Genomic DNA, 17,228 nt, shown 5'->3' on the forward strand with positions numbered 1-17,228 from the left:
TCTTACCTACTCACCCTACCCTAAAGGGTAGCTTGCATATACAGATCTATACTGCAAAAAGCATGCGCTGTAGTTTAAAGGTTTACTTTGGTAACTAAATCTCTTGCTTGGACTCTTATCATGCCCAACTTTTAAATGGAAATTCATAAACACAAACGTAACAAGGTTATAAGTAAACACAATGTAATTTTTAAGATGTGAATATGCAGCAGTTAAAGAACAGTGGAAGATCCCTCTATTAATAAAAAAGAAAAAATAAGGAATGTATTAATAGGATCAAGTGAAAAATTGGACAACTAGCAACTCGCTTTATGTTATTCTAGCATCTCATGGCATGGGAACTAGACAAATCACACTGATTTTGGAATGTAACCTTCCCTTCTGTAGGACCTTCATGACATTCCCCAGTTCACAGGGTGTTAAAAAACATAATTAAAAAAGAAAAACACACTTTTGCAGAACACCTTTTAAGGCCACTAAATATGCAGCCACAAAGTCTTCCCAAAATTCAGTTGTTCCTCCAACCATAATTATGTTCTTATCTTGCAGCAGCCTAAAAAGAGTTGTTATGACACCAGTGATTTCCAGTAGTTTAAAAACTCAGTCTGCCTCTTCAGGAAGCAGAAGCAACTATTTTCCACAAACACCGACTTTTCTCAAAGTCTCCTCACAAGGAAAGCTTCAATAAAACTACCCACAGCATATGGAATTCAGCACACCTGGCAGTGATTAAGTGCAAGGGGCCTGAATGCAACAGTAGCTACTGCCCCAGTGGACACACTACAACACAATAGTTGTTTTGGTCAAAGTTGGCTGAATATTGTAATTAGGTAATCTACAACATGGGAGTAAACCCACGAAGTTCAAATAGCATTATGGGTTACCTTACAGACAGACTGCTCAGGTATCTCACTCTGCTGATTAAGTATAGATTCTGAGAATCTGGACAACGTACCTCCTGTGCTTTTAAAGGAATGAAATTAAATTTGTAAGGGGCTGCACCAACAGCGCTTGAAACCATCACTAGTGGCTGACTGCACTATTATTATTTCTTTGCATACAGTTAGCATTAGATGAGCTCGGATACGCTGACAACCCAAACACGAAGCAGCAGGCTCAAATGCATTCTGGCCATAGGGTGGCATGGAAAAGGCTACTGGATAACTATTTGCAAAATATTCAGGATGTTAGGTGAAGATACAAGCTGCTCGGGTGCTAAGTAAAGCTTTACTGATAAGCAAGCAAAAGCCTTCTGAGTTAAAACTACACAAGCTGCATGGATACACATTTCAACCACTCATAGGTATACATACCTCGCTATACCAGGCAGCTGTCTCTGCAAATGCCCTGGAAGCACTTAAGATAGCTAAATAAGGTAGCTTACAATGAGTTTTAGAATTCCTGATTTTCTAATTTAAAAAAAAAAATCTGAAAATATCTCCCCAATACTACTATATTCATTCAAAGATTATGACTACCGTAATAGAAGTGCAGAACTTCAAGTGAAGTTCTAGCTAACATTTTCCTTGACAATTCTGTTCAGATTAGTTCTTTCCTGCATCAGGCCCTACATTAAACAGACACCTTTGTCGTTATAAAATCAAACTTGTTAGGCACTCATTCTCCTGAGTGGATTTAGGCAATCCTGACTTGATTTTCTTCCACGCAGCACTGAGAAGAAAGTAGAACTCATACCTGGAGTGAGATAGGCTCTCTGCTTACCTCCAACTCAGATCTAGAAGTTGCTGCAGTCTCTCACAAGGAGTAGGATTACGTTCATTGACCATGCAAGTAAATAAGATAAATATAACTCTTGCTATGTGACTTACGTGAAAGCTATATCCTAGCATATCTGCTGTTCTGCCTAGCGGTCTCTTAAAGGATTCTGAGCTGAAGTACCACAAAACTTGAAATCAATGTCTACTTCAGCCAAAGATGTGGAAGACATGGTTGACAGTAAGTTAAATAAGAATGAATAGGTCTCGATCATCCTCTTACCACAAGCCCCCTTTTGCTTTCTCCCAACACAAGTGACTGAGAAGGTATCAAGTAACTGCTAAGGAGCAAGATAAACTAGCTATTCACTGTGACTTACTACTACCTGATGGGCATTTCTTCGGACAAGCAGAACCACATGTAATAACAATAAGTCAAAAAGCAAAACACTTCATTTTGTCTTGCCTAGCTCCAATAATGCCCAGGTCAGTTTTGGTGTTGGTTTTTTTTTTTAAATAAACCAAAGATTTCTGCTATGGAAAAAAAAATAATGTATACATTTTTATGTTACGTTTATAACAAGGCTTTTAAAGAAAATAGTTACAGGTATTCAACTGCATCAGACTTCAAAGAAAAAAGATTACACATACAATACAAAAATACAAAAAATATTTTTTAGAACGTACAAACTCAAAAGTCTAAGTGGTCAGAGCTTTCCTAAAATGAAATAAAAAAATACACTTGAAGATGCACTTTCCTTTCTGCTCTTGCAGTTTTAACTCTAGCATGAAGAGAGGCTTTAGAGACAGAATGAAAGCAATTAACGTATTGAATTCTACAACCAGTTCCTGGCTGAAATGAATTGAGTTGTTGACACTATCAGGTATTTGAGTCTAGAAAGAACCTTAAGTTTCTGCAGGTGTTTGTTGTCATTGTTGTCAGTTTTCATTATTTTTAAGCAAACAGTTCTGCTAGCAAAATGTTTTAAAACTATTAAATCCAAATTAGACTGAAGTTTAGACAGTCCTCAGCAGGTTTAAAATCTTTCAGTACTGTTCTGCAGTACGCAAGCTAGGAAATTACAGTGACCATGCCAGTATCATTGTTCAGAATTACTGCAAAAGGCAGACAGACAGAAAGAGAGCAAGTTATTTCTGAAGCTGACACTTCCTAGGAGCATTAGGACTGCAAAAACAACATTTTTTTTTAACCTGATAGTGTCCACTGAAGTCACAGGCATCAAGGCATTTTGTTTTAAATGGCAAGACAGGGAAAGTGCATCTTAGATTTTTCATACTTAAGCAGTGAGTTACTGATTTTTGGTGTGGCTTTTACTCCTTCTAGGCATAGTAAAGAAAAATATTTCAACCAAATGGGAAGCTTAATGTACATTATCTTGTCTTTTTGGTGGTGGCTTTTGTGTATCACTAATTACTGCTTTTATTATTAGTCTCTATTTAATTCACAAGGAAATGCTAACAAGCACTACTCAAGGCTAATGATTTAAGAGGAGCACACTGAAAATACTGATTTATCTTTGTAGTGAATATTCTTTACAGACTGTATCTAATATACAGACAAGGCCCATTTCCTTAGGATGAAACAAGCCACAGAATGTAACACATCCTACATGAAGTTTTAAACAAAATTAGAGCTAAGTTACCAGAGCCACTCAGAGCAACATAATTCCTAGTTTGCAGAGACTAAACAAAAAGTTAACTGTAGGGAGAAAAAAAAGTCTAGATTCTTAATGTTTCCTGTTTAAGTTCATATTCAAATTAATAGTCCAGTAACACTTCTAGCACAAACAATGCTCACTCTTTATCGGTATTCCCAGGAGCCAACTGTTTCTCCTGTTAGGAAGAGGGAGCCAGAAGTGAGAATGCAAGAGCATTCAATGTTAACCTGATTAAAGAGACAGTAACCTTTTTCATCCACCTTAATCGCTGACAAAAAAAAAAAATCTTAAAAAGGTACCACTCCAATTTCTTTATTATCTGTAACCTTTTGAAACTAATCACATGGAACTACAAAATTAGCAAATGCCTTGAAATCTGTATACAAAACATAAATTACCTCTAATTTCAAACTCAGTTATTAGTGTACCACTCAAAATCTTAAAAAAGTGGCTCCAAAGATAGTCTTATACCATTCTTAAAAAAGGAAACTGTTCCTTTAATGTTATACCCTCCCCTCCCCCCAAACCTCAATCCACATCATTTAGTTATTTTCTTGGTCATGGATATTTCCAAGATGAGACTTTATATTTCGTTCCCATAGCTTCTGGTTGTCAGAAAACCCATGCTTTCCTTTATTGAAGGAATTTGGTCCTGCTGAGGTTGGTGTATCCCTGTGAAAAGCAAAAACAGTATCTGCTGAGAGAGTCAATTTAACTGTAGTAATCGGTGCAACAGGACATGGAAAACATTGGTTTCATGCCCAGCCTGCTGCCAGGAACTACCACACATATCTTCTTTCAGTTACATCAGGAGTCCTTGTTATTGGCAACTGTTAATTGGCCACAGAACTCATCTGTCTGTGGTACACCAAGAGAGCAATGAGATGGGGCAGCAGAGGAAGCGGCAGTAACTGCTGCTAGCAGTGAAGAATCTGTTTTAAGGGCTAAAAAATAAAAATGCAAGTCTGCTATTGTAGAAAAAAATCCACTGAGCAGCAGTAAGCCTTCAGGGGACTGACTTTAAAAGCAGTCTATTATGGTAGACTCTTTAAAATATATATGCCCCAAATTCATCCCTCATTTAAGTGAGGCTTTCTCTGGAAGCATCCATATTTACTTTAAGATTGGCCCTACTGTGTCTCAAATGTGTGTCAAGCAAAAGAATAATATACATTTATTTCAAAAGTACACCAGTTATTATTCTTCCCTCTAAAAGACATAATGTTCATCTTTTTCTTGCGTGGGTTTAAAAAAATCTGAGCAGACTACATTATTTCAGGGCAATTCATAAAATGGGGAACTAGAAAGATATAAAGTTTAGATGCAAGCAGGAAGACTTGCAGTTTGCAACTCTTGACTAATACTCACTCTCCAAGAAGCGAACTAGTTTCTGTTTAATACAGAATCAATTTCTTCTTCAGAAAGAAGGCAGCAAGTATGATCCAAAGTGCAAATATAAATGTACAATTCAATCTACAGCTGAAACTTTAGATATAATTTTCTTCTGTCTGAAGAAAAACTTTTGAACCTATTCCATCTTTCTGTAATTGTAAACCATTTGAAAGATCTGACCTGAGCTGAAGAAACTCTCATGTGCTCACCCTTCTCCAAGCCACAGCTGACCTACCTTCCAATATTCTTCATGCGCATCTTAGCTTCTGGAGGCATTTCTTCTGGTTCACTCTACAAAGGAAAAAGGAGTTTAGAGTGTGCCTGGCTGCCATCTTTTGAACATTTCAGTGATAATATGGGGAATACAGTCCCGCAGGAAAGTCATTTGATTTAGAACAAAAACACAGATTCTACAAGGTTACAGAAAGTAACAAGTACAAATTCCTTTGATCATCTCTGTGTAAGAAGGAGCAGCAACACAACAACAAAACACTCGAACTAGAAGGAGCATGACTTCTCTCTAGCTCCACCCCCCCCCTTTTTTTTTTTTTTTTTTTTTTTTAAATCAAGCCCAGAGAAAGCAACCATTAAATTTGAATTATGTATGTTTCATTTTCAGGGAGAAGTTATCAGTACATTTAATGATTTCTTGAACCAACACAGTGCTACAAAATTGTACATACTTAAACAGAAAAACAAGAGATGTTTCTAAGCTGAAAGTTTCCACCATTATGTAAAAAACTTGAATGACCCACTGGTCTCTGCCTAACTCTAACCTACACCAACGGGACTCGAAGTTGTGTCAATCACTGGCTTATTACTCACATCTTCATCTTCATTGAAAGCCGCTGCTACAGAAAGTGTTTTTGGAGCAAGGGTTGGAACGGGCTCTTTAGGCTTCTGAAAGAGATGAAATGCACAAGGAAAGTAAGTCTACCAATTCAAAAAAAGCTCCCCTTTGCATTTTAAATAATCTGTTAAAGTCAAACATTTTCATTGAAACTGATGGGGGCAACAAGGGGGAAAAGTATTTTTGATTTAATCAAACAGGTCAAGGTTTCTCTCCAACGAAAGGGAAAACGGCTTCTCATTTGTGCAAGATCCTCTCTGAAAAGCTGATTGAGCCTTCTCAGATTACAATTCTACAACAAGCGAATCTCAACTTCCTAGCACACCGCAGGGGTACACAGCCTCTGCTGCATGACATGAACAATTAAACCAGGACTTCATTAAGTCGTGGTGTTCAGAGTTTTACTATGCTACTGTTAACATTATTCCTTTGGAGTTTTCTTATCCATTAATGCCAGGTAGCTGAATATGTTTCCTTTCCCATCTTTTAACAATTTAACAGCTCTCTGGCTTAAAATAATCCAATGCTTTTTAACTAGTATCACTGCGCATCACACCATGGAGGCCTGATTAATATAAGGCCCCTTGAAAAACAGATGTTTAGATTTCCAGAAATACCCTCCTCTACTTCAAGTGTATCGGGCTACTTACATCTGAGTTACTTCTGTCTTTGCTGTAAGACTACTAAGAAAGTGTCGAATCATCATTAACAGCTTGCTGCGACAGTACTACCACTTATCTAAATCAGTCATATACAGTGCTTCCTCCATTTTGACTTCATTGGTTATCATTCTGTATACATTCGTATTTTGGAACCTGATACTGCAGATAAGTCCTTAGGCAACTGCCTACAGCTCATCCAACAGCCTATAATGTGTAAATATTCTGTCGTTATTTACAGCTTCGACTCCACAGAACAGGTAACATACTAAGAAAGTACAGAAATGACTAAAAGGAAAACAGTTGAGTTACAGCACTGTCAAATCTGGTACACTGTCAGTCACCCACTAAATGCAGGAAGCCAAAAATCCTGAGCCAAATTTACTGCCACTGGAAATAGCTTTCTACATGAGAAATCAAAGCTTGCTAGTAGCTCAGAAGGCAGCTCTGTCAATTCTTCCGAAGTCTGATTGACCTGACTGCATTTATACCCTAGAATGCTGCCAGCCCACTTCTCCCTCCCATGTGAAAGTAAGACCACTCTTTTCATTTTTTGCAGATCTGTAAAATCCTGGCACTGCAGGTGCAAGCCTTTCATGATTACAGTCTGAACCGAATCCAGACGCGTTTATAACCTACCCAGCACAGTGGGATGTGGGAAGTATAAATAAACTTTATTAAGTAGAGACAGCATCTAGCTTGTCCTTGCCTGAGCTAGTACAGGTCTACTTTGGTAATAAAGAGAAGCATCAGATTCACATTAAAACAAGCACAGGGATAACCTTTACTGGACAACATAGGGAATGAAAATTCTTAGAGAGGTCTCATCGCTTGCACATTATTTTAATAGGCTTTCAAAAAGTTCTTCAACAAGGTTAAAAAAAAGTGCACTAGGATAAAGGACTCACACTGACCTTGCAAACAACAAGCAAATTTATGAAAAACAAGCTAGACTTTCCCATGCAAAAATACAACCCTTGGAGTGAAGATGACCTATTAGGGCATCTCAGAGAGGACTTCCTTTTGTGCACCTTTAAGCATCCCGTGCAACAGAGCTCCCAGCTCTCATTTCAAAGTGGCTTGAACAGTTTAACGAGTCTCCTCATTTCCCTCAGGAAATCATTCCAGACTATCCAATCTCATTACAAAATTATTCTGTATGTTCAAAGATCTGCAGTTAATTTCCATCAAGTCCTACGCTTCCTGAGACAACTGACCCAGTATTAATCGCCCGCAAGTCCTTACATATGCATAGGTATGTGGCCCTGCAATGCTTTCTTAAACTTAGATGAAGTCACCCGCATTTAATTCAAGACTTTCCTCCTGCAAGGAAGCCTCCCCACGGTACTTCCCCTTCACCTCACTTTCCTGAACATTAAAAGCCCTCAGACAACTTACATTTGCTGCTAGTTTGATGGATATTGCAGATGTCTTCTTTGCTGTCTGATTGCCTATGGAAAATCCAAACTTGGACATTTTGGCAGGGGCAGGCTTTGTGGTGAAGTCTTCAGCTTCTTCATTAGCTGCCCGTTTCTCTGCGCTGCGACTCGAACTTTCCCCTCCATTACTGGAAGAAACAGTCTTAGTTTTCACAGGTTTTTCTGCCTCTTCTTCAGGTCCTGGTGAAGTCGAAACAACTTACCAAGATGAGCTATTTTTACTGAGCAGATTGATGGGAGCAGCAACCTCATAAAGCATTATACTTTGAGTGCAATAGGTTAGGTGTTTTTAGTGACAGCAATTGTCACCAATGTACATTTAGTAGACAGCAAAATACAAAGAGTAGAAGAAACCACAAGCACTCCACTACTTGTAAAGAACTTCTTGTGTACAAGCCAGGAAAACAATCTTGAAGCACCACCTCTTTATTTAGTATGAAAGTCAAAGTTCATGTAGTAAATTAAATGTAGATGACTAAATCTTTTTAGAGTTTAAGTTGCAACAGATAAGGTTTCACAATCAGAATCCCAATTCCAAATCTACAGCAGATAATTTAAGTGAAATTTAATTCTACCAAACTTTTACAAAAACGTGTCCATGCCAGTCTCTAGGCTTGCCTGGCAAAACTCTAAGACCATGGAAGTGACTACAGTGAGGCCGGCTGTCTCAACCATGTTTCAAGCCACTGCTTGTCCACATCTCATCTGTAATAAATCTGCCAAGCTCTGCTTGAGGAAGGAATCAGCACTAGAAAAACATATATAGAGATTTCATCTTTTCTGGTTTTGCACAATGTCATAGAAAACATAGTAGCTGAACAATGATTCACAGAGGAAAAATGACTTGAATCACATTTGCATCTCCTATAGACACAGCTTCTTCAGCTACACCAAGGCACAAAGGTGTCCTTGGAACACTCGTGGTGAACATAGTAAACACTTCAGCAAAAACACAATTCTCTGCTGCTGCAATAAGCAAATCACTGCAGTAGCAGATGGGGAAAAAAAAAAAGCATGCATTGGAGAATGGACAGGAAAGCATTCATACTATCAGACTAAGAAAAACTCTAACTAGCACCAGTTTCTCATCATGTGAAACGGAGAAAAGGACCCTCCACAGAGAGCAAAATCAGGCCACCAGGGAAGAAATTTCTTGGCACTGCTCTCTAACAGCAAAAAGCAGATAAAGAAGGCAGAGCAATGGGAGAGAAGCTAGTCTGAATTTGGGGTCAACAAGATTGCAGTTTTGAGGGGAAAAAAAGGAAGCAAACCATGTCAGGAGAAAGGAAAACTAGGGACATGAGGAAACTGAAATGAGAAAAATAGAAGTATCCTTCAATTTGGCATATATAATTTCTCTTAACATTGCCTTAACTTGCAGTTTAAGCATGTAACTGCTCAATATTGCCTTTTTTCAGGCACCCATTCACAGCACATTTACTGCCTATCCACATCTATATATACATATACATATATATATATATTTCTGCTATTTCCCAAATCATCAGTATTGTCTCATCAGTAGAATATACCCTTTCTACCTCACTATTCTAGTTATCAAGATAATAAGTGATTGGAATAAAAATTCATTTATTATTCACCTTTGGGAAGATGATAGATCACTATACAACATATATACAACACACACAGAAATAAAAATCTCTAACTTCACTCTATTCAAAAACAGTATTAGTCTGCACCACTAGAAATTTGACTCGGAAATTCTAGACATAGAAGTGACAAATAAAGACGAAAGAGAAGAGGCAACATTTACACAAGTGACCTTGGGTGCTGGCTGCTGTCTTAGCAGGGTTTTACAAACACCACTCTGCAGTGCTTTGAGAAGCTGTTTACAGCTTGTCCACGAAATCACATTAAACAGAATATTAAGTTATTAGCCTAATCTAGTTACACCATAGCCTGTAAGGTGATTTGAGGGCAGGGAGAAGTTACACTGGACTGAAAAGTTTGGGAACCATGGGTCTAGAAGTTTGCCTCTTTGTAAGATATGACAATCGCAGCAGCCCAGATGTCAGGGCACACTGGCCCAGTCCAGGTTCCTAAGCCAATGCCAGCCTGAAGCTAACTTAAATTGCAGTAGACTACAGTTTACTGCTTTGACTGTGAATTCTGCAGTACTGCTAAGCAAAACACCATGTCTAAGATAATCTAGAGTTGCATGTATCAACTCCCACACCTGTTTTCTCACCCTTCTCAATGAAATGTTAAACAATCCCTGTCTCAAAATTAGGTTCTATCACCACTGAACTATAAATGCTACTACTGACAGGCTCTGCTTAGGACAAACTGTAAACTGATGGAAGAAATTGCTTCCTTACAAAAAATTCAACTTTGAAGGTGCTACAAAGAGCTCAGGACAATTGTGAGGGTGTGGGAACAGTTGCGTCTAGAAATATTCTATTTCTAGAGCAAACAGTTATAAATGCAGATGTGTATCGTTCATTAAACTGGTCTCTCTAATTTCCCAAGCCAAGGTAGACCTTTTTTTTTTTTTTTTAATTAAGGCTTTTTTGTTATTTCCTAGAAATCTAGAAATCTCAAGGTAGTCATATTTCACCTACCACAAGCACCACTAATATTCTGAGATCTCGTCTGACCAGTGCTCTTTTAATGGATCATAGTAATCCTAAGCTGCACTGCTTCACAGATGAGTTTTCCTGGTAAGTATCAACAAGCTATGCAAATGGACAACCTCCGCCGCCTAGGTGGTCTAAGTGACAGGACCAACAGGGCTTGTTGCAGAGCATCACAGGATATGTTGTCCGTGCGAACATGACCACTATGCAGTGGGGATAAAAACGCTAAAGAGTCATAATTAAGTTAACTTTAAGGGGGAAAAACTTAGCAAAAGATAAACTTTAAATTGCTTGAAAAAGTCATCAGTGAATAACAGCTTTCATTAGGGCCAATGCGCCATAGCTCGTTAAGATCATGTTCCAGCACACCAAAGAAGTGCACAGGACAGTACGGATACCTAACATAGTGATGCTGTCCAGTGATTATATTACTAGAATGTAAAAAGTATAAAACAAAATAAAACAACAACAAAAAATCCACAACACCATAGTTTCAAGAGTCTAGGAACTACCCCAAATCAGGTGTTACCATTCATATTTTAGCGATCATCAGAAATGACATTCACTGTTCAGACTACCCTAATTGGTTTACAAGCTTAATTTAATCTTTTAACTCATCAAAAAAGTGCCGCCGGTTTCTAGATATACTTAAACCAAAAACAGCAAAGGGAAGCTTTAGCTTTGCAAGGCCGCTATTTTCTCAATTTTAAGTGATGGGGGAAAAAAAAAAGACCAAAAAAAGCATGATTACAAATTTGAAGAGAACTGATGATAAGCAGTACACAAGAAGACAGGAATATCCAAGTTCAGGTTGAAATAATATAAAATCAGACAGAAAACTTGTGTATTGATTAAATTAAAAAAAAACAAAAACGAAAAAGAAGACCACCAAGGTGCTTAAAATGGCACACAAGGAATATTCACTGTGTCTCTACTTGCAAAAGTACCACAGCTGTTAAAAGCAAATTTTGAGGCGTTTTCTTTCCCCTTGCCAGTGGCAAGGGTGAGATCTGCGCACAGGGCAGAACGAGGCAGCGCATTCCTGTCAGAAAGCCACCCAACTGCGGCGTTTCCGCGCTCCAGGAGCACGCTGCGGGCGCAGCCGCTCCTGAGGGGCCGAGGCCAGCCCTGAGGCGGGCGGGTGGCGGGCCCAGGCCCCTGTCCCCTCATGGCCCGGCCGGGGGCAGCTCCCTCCGCTCCCCCACCCCCCGTGGCCGCCGCCGAGCCCCCCTCCCCTCCCGGGGTCCGCGGGGCGAGGCGCTGCGTGTTCACCTCCTGCAGGCTGCTGCGGCCGCCGCGCCTTGTCGCCCTCCGCCCGGCCGTCCGCCATTTTGTCCCCGCCTCCGCCTGCCACGCCGCGCATGCGCACCGCACCCCGCGCGGCCATAGGGGCGGGGCGGGCCGAGCGCGGAGAGGCCACGTCCCCCCACACCCCCCCTTCCCCGAGGCGCGGCGGGCGTGACGCACTTCCGGCGTCATCATGCCTGGGAGAGCGCGCAGCGCCTCCCTTTGCCCTTTCACGGCAGCCCCCTGAGGGGCAAGTCCGCTCCCCTGCCCTCCTGCGACACAACTGCACGGAGTCACGCTCTTTTAACAGTGAATTTTATCTCCTTCCTCTCACATAATTCCAACAATGTACAAATAAATTCAAACTGCCCCATGCCACGGTCAATTTACAAACCCACCCCTCACCAGGGTCCTTTCAGTTGGACTAACAAAGGCATTTTTAGTGACAAATACTCAAATACAGTTCCACAAGTCCACAGAAACTAGAGCGTATGAGGGTACAGTTTGCCTGCAAATATCATTTTCTTCCTCAGCATTCTACTTCCGTGTTAGCTTCTTGGAGTAGTTCTTCGCAAACTGCTTTCGTAATTCATCCTGCCTCTTCCGAAGTTTAAGTACATTGATCAGGTTTAAGGCTGTTTTCAATTCATGCACAGGCTTGTTTACAAAGCCAGAGTATTTCCTTTTGGGAACAAATTCCAGAGCCTTCTTCCAGTCTCCAGTATCTTTCAGGGTTAACAGAATATGCATCATCTGATCCAGTGTGAGATTTTTGGCACCGCTACTCCACAGCAAGTATTTCTCCAGTGGAAGGGCCGCAGTCTCCAGCCCCAGACGTTTTGCCTGTGCTAAAGAGACTCCTGTTTTTATACTCTTGTCAACCATAGACCCGACAATGTAGATTTTGTCATGATCGAAAGTTTTCATGACTTTGGGAGAATCAGCGGTCAGATAGATAAGCTTATCCTTCGGAAAGATATCTGTGTAGCACTGGTCTGTCACAGTTATAAGTAGTTTGCCCCATGCTTCTCTATAATGTTTGATAAATTCCTTGTGATACAGGCTGTCATCTTTGAAGTTACAGAAGTGAATGTGGAATGGATCCATGGATCTTCGATTGCAACTTTCACTCAATACCAACTGTCTCACTGTATTTGCTACTTCTCTGTCTGACATATCCTTTTCATAAGACATGTCAAATACTAGAGGTTGGCCAAAGATCATTGACTGAGCTACCCTCCAATTGTATGTTTTATCCATAGAGCTGGCCCACAAACATAAAAATTGATTCTTCTTGGGCTCTTCAGTTTTTGAAGCGCTCTCCTGCATTTCTAGCCTCCTTTCCTTTCTCTCGTCTGTCTTTCTTTTCTCATTTTTCTTGTAAAGTTCTTTAAGATACAGAAATTTTAAGTACTTCTTTTTGGCTGACTTGGAAGGACATTCTACAAACGTTTTTAGCTGTTCTTCAGTGACATTTTCTGGAACCAATCTACCAGCTAGCCTCCACATCTCCAGAATCTCACGAGCAGCAGCCAAAGTGGAAGTTTCCTTAGGCTCTGAGGCTGTCGCACTGACTTCTTGCAACCCAGATTTCATTACTTCCTTCCATGCATCTAAATCTAGTTTTTCTGAGGAACTGCGTGAACTGTCCTCCTTCAGGCAATGTGATAAAATCAGAGTTCTACTGAGTGAAAACAAATCCTTTTTCATCCCATGTTGTGCAGCAAATGGAAAGACAGAATATCTTACAAGCTTTTTCAGAAGCATGTTAGCAGACTGCATACTTGGACACGTGCTGTGGTCAAACACTTATCTGCAAAACAGCATAAGAGGTGAAGAAAACTTGTCAGAAGTCATGAAGAAAACACACACATAATCATCCTTATTAATGTCAACAGACAGTAACTTGCTTCTTGGAGAATACTAGGAATTCCCGCTTCCACTATTTCTTTACTACTCTTTCTAAATAAAAATGATGTATGTAGTGCTGTCATGAATAGACGTGGTTATCTCTACTGCTTAAAACAGTGGTACTTACTGCACTTCAAAATGCAGTCAACCTTTAAGTATTGCCTGAGATCTATTTCCATTATCCCTATCATTTGACAAAGAAGAGCCTTTGCTACAAACGTAAGCAAAATGCCGCATGTAGTCTGAAATTGTTGTAAAAACACATCCTGGTCTAATTTGCCTACACTGTGAAAATGGATGAGGTGCTTCATCTAGTAACATTTTCTGGAATAACTTTGTATCAAAGAAGATCACATTTTTGCTTTCTATTATGTGTTAGAAAGGTCTATTGGCAAACTTTGGTACTTAAGTTTTTCCTTTTTACTTTAATACTTGCTTTTTTAATTCTTCCATGCATTTCCACATTGCAGGTCACTGAAGTACTGAAACTACCAGTGCTATAGTTTTGCTAAGACCGCCAGTGAAGAGACGCTCATAGCCCTTGAGGCCCTTGTTCCTGGCTCCCTTGGCAGTGCAAACATTCACGTGGCCACACTATGAACCAAGTCAGTGAATTGATCCTAAAGCCAACTAACCAGGTGGTGGAAAAGAAGAAAACAGGAAAAAAAAAAAAAAAAGTGTGATCATCCCAGCCAAATGAGATTCCATACCTGATTTGCTAGACAGCTCCTGGAACAAAGACAAAATGAAGCAACAAAGAACTAGTACAGGAAGTGACCATCTTTTTTCTTTTTGCTGGATTGCCTGTGAAGCCACTGTCACTGCATAAAGCTAAGGACAGGAAACCCACAATCCCATTAATCTCACACACATTTGTACTTAAATGTATGAGGTTTGTAGAAAGAAAAATACCAAAGAATGTTTAGTATTTTCGTTGTCCAATGCAAACCTACTTAAGAAAGATCTGAAGATTCAGTGGACGTTAGAAAAAAACATGATTTGGCCAAAACATAAAAATTGGCTTTAGATTTTGAAAATATAATTCATAATCTCCCCAATAATTTGCCACCTGAAAATAATCAGATGTACAGAAGAACAAGTTAAACGTACTTTGGAATTTATACGTATATATATATATACACACACACCTGCCAGATGCAGAGCCACAGAAAGAGGACCATATTATTAGGAAACATTTATATAAAAATAGAGTGCATTTAAACATAGTGGGTGATACTGGCAGTAGGGGGATGGTTGAACCAGATGATCTTGGAGGCTTTTCCAACCTTAATGATTCTGTGATACTGTAACTTGTCAAATTTGTGACTGAGTTTTCATTTTCTATTTTTATTAAGATAAAACAAACGAAAATACCTAACTGTGAAGTCAAGAGAAAACACTGAAGTGTTACAATAGAAATGTCTGTAGTTTGAGATTTAAGTATTAAACATCCTAGCAAAATTAATAATCTGAGAATGTCTGTCATCCAACTGGAGAAGCCAAGGGACTGATTCCTCAATTAACTTCTATTGCTGGAGCTCCAGTGAAACTGAAAGATAGATTTACACAATCTGAACACTCGATCACAGCTTTTGATAACAACCAAGTTATTTTTCTACACGTTCAACCTACAGCATTCTGCCAGCGTTTGAACTACCTCTTGGAGAACCTAGAGCTGCAGAACCGCAAGCGCTTTTCTCATTTATTTTTTTTAACACAACTTCCCCCTAATTTTCAACGCAGCCCACGCCAAACCCCTAGCGCTCCTCCGAGCACCGCGGTGCGTCCCCGGAGCCCCCCCAGGAGTCTTCCACGGCGCCATGAGGGCGATAAGAGGCCGCCGCCACCTCCTCCTCCTCCTCCCCTCAGCCCTCAGCGCCCCGGCCCGCACCTGCCTCCTCCCCACGTCGCTAAGGGCCACCGCTCTCGGCCGCCGCCATTTTGTGCTCGCCGTAAGCGGAAAGGGCAGAGCATGCCTGGGGAGGAGCCAGGGTCCGTCCCTCTCTTCACCCCCCGCTAGGGGCTGGCTCGCTGCTTTAAGTTTGACGCTTTTTTTTTTTTTTTTTTTAATTGGTAATCCTTCGGTAGGGGGGGCTTTTGCGGAAGCTGCGGTCTGTCACGATGAGTTTTCTGCTGCCCAAGCTGACCTGTAAGAGGGAGGTGGATCAGGCGATAAAAAGCGTGGCGGAGAAGGTTTTGGTTCTCCGGTTTGGAAGAGATAACGATGCTGTTTGTCTGCAGCTCGACGATATTGTAAGAGCGTTTTTTCCCCCTTTTTTTAATAAATAAACTCTACGGGTATACCTGTTGTGCACAAGAGAACGTGGTGTTGCTTGTGGATAAGATGGGGCCTTATGAAGACAGTGTTTGCATGCTGACAATTAAATGTAAAATGCAATAATCCCATAAACCATTTGAAAGTTAAGCAGATGTTTATGTTATCGTAGTGGGTGTACAAAGCGTTTGAAGCAGAAAATGTGATATTTTAGCCCTGCTTTAACTGATAAGGTGTAATGGAAATTGGCTTTATAAAGCTTTCCACCTTTTTTCCTCGTGTCTTAATCCATTTGTCACCTTTCTCACTCTTTTCAGCTTGCAAAGACAGCTCATGACCTAAGTAAAATGGCAGTCATCTACCTGGTGGATGTGAACAACGTTCCCGTGTACACCCAGTATTTTGACATCAGTTATATTCCTTCTACTGTATTTTTCTTCAATGGACAGCATATGAAGGTTGATTATGGGTATGTCATCCTACCTGACATTGTCTGTTATGTCTGTAATAACCAACAGTCTCTCTCTGGGTTACCTAGTTTACAGGACATAATGTTTGGAAACTGATCTTGACAACATCTGCTTTAGATAACTGAGAAAAGGCAGAAGGACATAAAAGTATTTTGAAATACGCTGTAATTCAATAAGTATGTGTCAGTTGTGAAATTTATCTGACTGCAAGAAATAGCATGGGTAAAATCTTAGACACAATGTTGCACCTTTTTGGATTTAGGATGTCATGTCACAGTATATTCCTGATTTGGCTCTGACATTAAACAAAAAGACACTGTGGGTTTCTTTCAGAATGACCAAGTCAGAATCCTTAATTTCATTATACAGCTTTTCTTACCTTCAAGTGTTTTTGCTTTGAACACTTTAACGTTATAATTTTGCCTTTATCTTATGCTTATCTTTAGGTCTCCAGATCACACCAAATTTGTAGGAAGCTTCAAAACAAAGCAAGACTTTATAGATCTGATTGAAGTGATTTACCGTGGAGCAATGCGTGGAAAGCTCATTGTAAGAAGTCCTATTGATCCCAATAACATTCCTAAATATGACCTTCTCTACCAAGGAATTTAATGGGCTGGCCTGAGATAAAGAATTGTGAAACTGGCAGATACTCTAGATAACTTTTCGAGCATTTTTAGCAACTGCTGACACTGTGGGACATTTCAAGCATTTGCATTGAAGGATCATATTGGTCTCCTTCTGAAGACAGATGTTCTGTCACCTAATGCTTCTCTCGTAAATAAAGCTACGTGCTCAACATGTAGAATGCATGTAAGTGGCTATTCTTTGTGTTGCACGCTGACTGGCAGCTATAGAACAGACATGTTGCATGCATCCACAATGACAGCATCTCCAGTGCAATTTTCTTGAAGGAACTAAACAGTGTATTCTAATAATAGTTTATTTACTACA

At 40.0% G+C, this 17,228-nt stretch overlaps 3 protein-coding genes across 6 annotated transcripts; 1 reads left to right on the forward strand and 2 right to left on the reverse strand.

The window, feature by feature from the left end:
- Positions 1 to 2,267: 2,267 nt before the first annotated feature.
- On the reverse strand, positions 2,268 to 11,728 carry LOC121075943 (PEST proteolytic signal containing nuclear protein). Of its 2 annotated transcripts, none has more exons than XM_040569718.1 (5): positions 11,604 to 11,728; positions 7,694 to 7,914; positions 5,612 to 5,686; positions 5,022 to 5,077; positions 2,268 to 4,066 (listed from the first exon to the last, which is right to left on the reverse strand). In XM_040569718.1, exons 1-5 carry the CDS (start codon positions 11,716 to 11,718, stop codon positions 3,937 to 3,939), a joined length of 597 nt encoding a protein of 198 aa, XP_040425652.1. In that variant the 5' UTR covers positions 11,719 to 11,728; the 3' UTR covers positions 2,268 to 3,936. The 2 variants fall into 2 exon arrangements, with proteins under 2 accessions (XP_040425652.1, XP_040425662.1); XM_040569728.1 differs by lacking the exon at positions 11,604 to 11,728 and adding an exon at positions 7,938 to 8,293 and having other exon boundaries at positions 7,694 to 7,862.
- Positions 11,729 to 11,917: 189 nt separating this feature from the next.
- On the reverse strand, positions 11,918 to 15,529 carry TRMT10C (tRNA methyltransferase 10C, mitochondrial RNase P subunit). 3 transcript variants are annotated; one of them, XM_040569689.1, is made up of 3 exons: positions 15,421 to 15,498; positions 14,240 to 14,360; positions 11,918 to 13,431 (listed from the first exon to the last, which is right to left on the reverse strand). In XM_040569689.1, exon 3 carries the CDS (start codon positions 13,398 to 13,400, stop codon positions 12,156 to 12,158), a length of 1,245 nt encoding a protein of 414 aa, XP_040425623.1. In that variant the 5' UTR covers positions 13,401 to 13,431; positions 14,240 to 14,360; positions 15,421 to 15,498; the 3' UTR covers positions 11,918 to 12,155. The 3 variants fall into 3 exon arrangements, with proteins under 3 accessions (XP_040425623.1, XP_040425613.1, XP_040425629.1); XM_040569679.1 differs by lacking the exon at positions 14,240 to 14,360 and having other exon boundaries at positions 15,421 to 15,529; XM_040569695.1 differs by lacking the exon at positions 14,240 to 14,360 and having other exon boundaries at positions 15,425 to 15,507.
- A 27-nt stretch (positions 15,530 to 15,556) lies between these two features.
- On the forward strand, positions 15,557 to 17,079 carry TXNL4B (thioredoxin like 4B). The gene is made up of 3 exons (XM_040569754.1): positions 15,557 to 15,782; positions 16,122 to 16,273; positions 16,721 to 17,079. Exons 1-3 carry the CDS (start codon positions 15,651 to 15,653, stop codon positions 16,884 to 16,886), a joined length of 450 nt encoding a protein of 149 aa, XP_040425688.1. The 5' UTR covers positions 15,557 to 15,650; the 3' UTR covers positions 16,887 to 17,079.
- Positions 17,080 to 17,228: the final 149 nt, after the last annotated feature.

This window comes from Cygnus olor, chromosome 1, assembly GCF_009769625.2.
Source record: "Cygnus olor isolate bCygOlo1 chromosome 1, bCygOlo1.pri.v2, whole genome shotgun sequence".
NCBI lineage: Eukaryota > Metazoa > Chordata > Aves > Anseriformes > Anatidae > Cygnus > Cygnus olor.

Coding starts and splice junctions, on each gene's coding strand:
- LOC121075943 (XM_040569718.1), bottom strand. CDS start 11,718: ATGGCCGCGCGGGGTGCGGTGCGCATGCGCGGCGTGGCAGGCGGAGGC. Junction 5,687..7,693: donor CCATCAAACTAGCAGCAAAT/GTAAGTTGTCTG, acceptor CATCTCTTTCAG/AAGCCTAAAGAGCCCGTTCC. Junction 5,078..5,611: donor CTTTCAATGAAGATGAAGAT/GTGAGTAATAAG, acceptor TTTCCTTTGTAG/AGTGAACCAGAAGAAATGCC.
- TXNL4B (XM_040569754.1), top strand. CDS start 15,651: ATGAGTTTTCTGCTGCCCAAGCTGACCTGTAAGAGGGAGGTGGATCAG. Junction 15,783..16,121: donor GTCTGCAGCTCGACGATATT/GTAAGAGCGTTT, acceptor CACTCTTTTCAG/CTTGCAAAGACAGCTCATGA. Junction 16,274..16,720: donor CATATGAAGGTTGATTATGG/GTATGTCATCCT, acceptor GCTTATCTTTAG/GTCTCCAGATCACACCAAAT.
- TRMT10C (XM_040569679.1), bottom strand. CDS start 13,400: ATGCAGTCTGCTAACATGCTTCTGAAAAAGCTTGTAAGATATTCTGTC.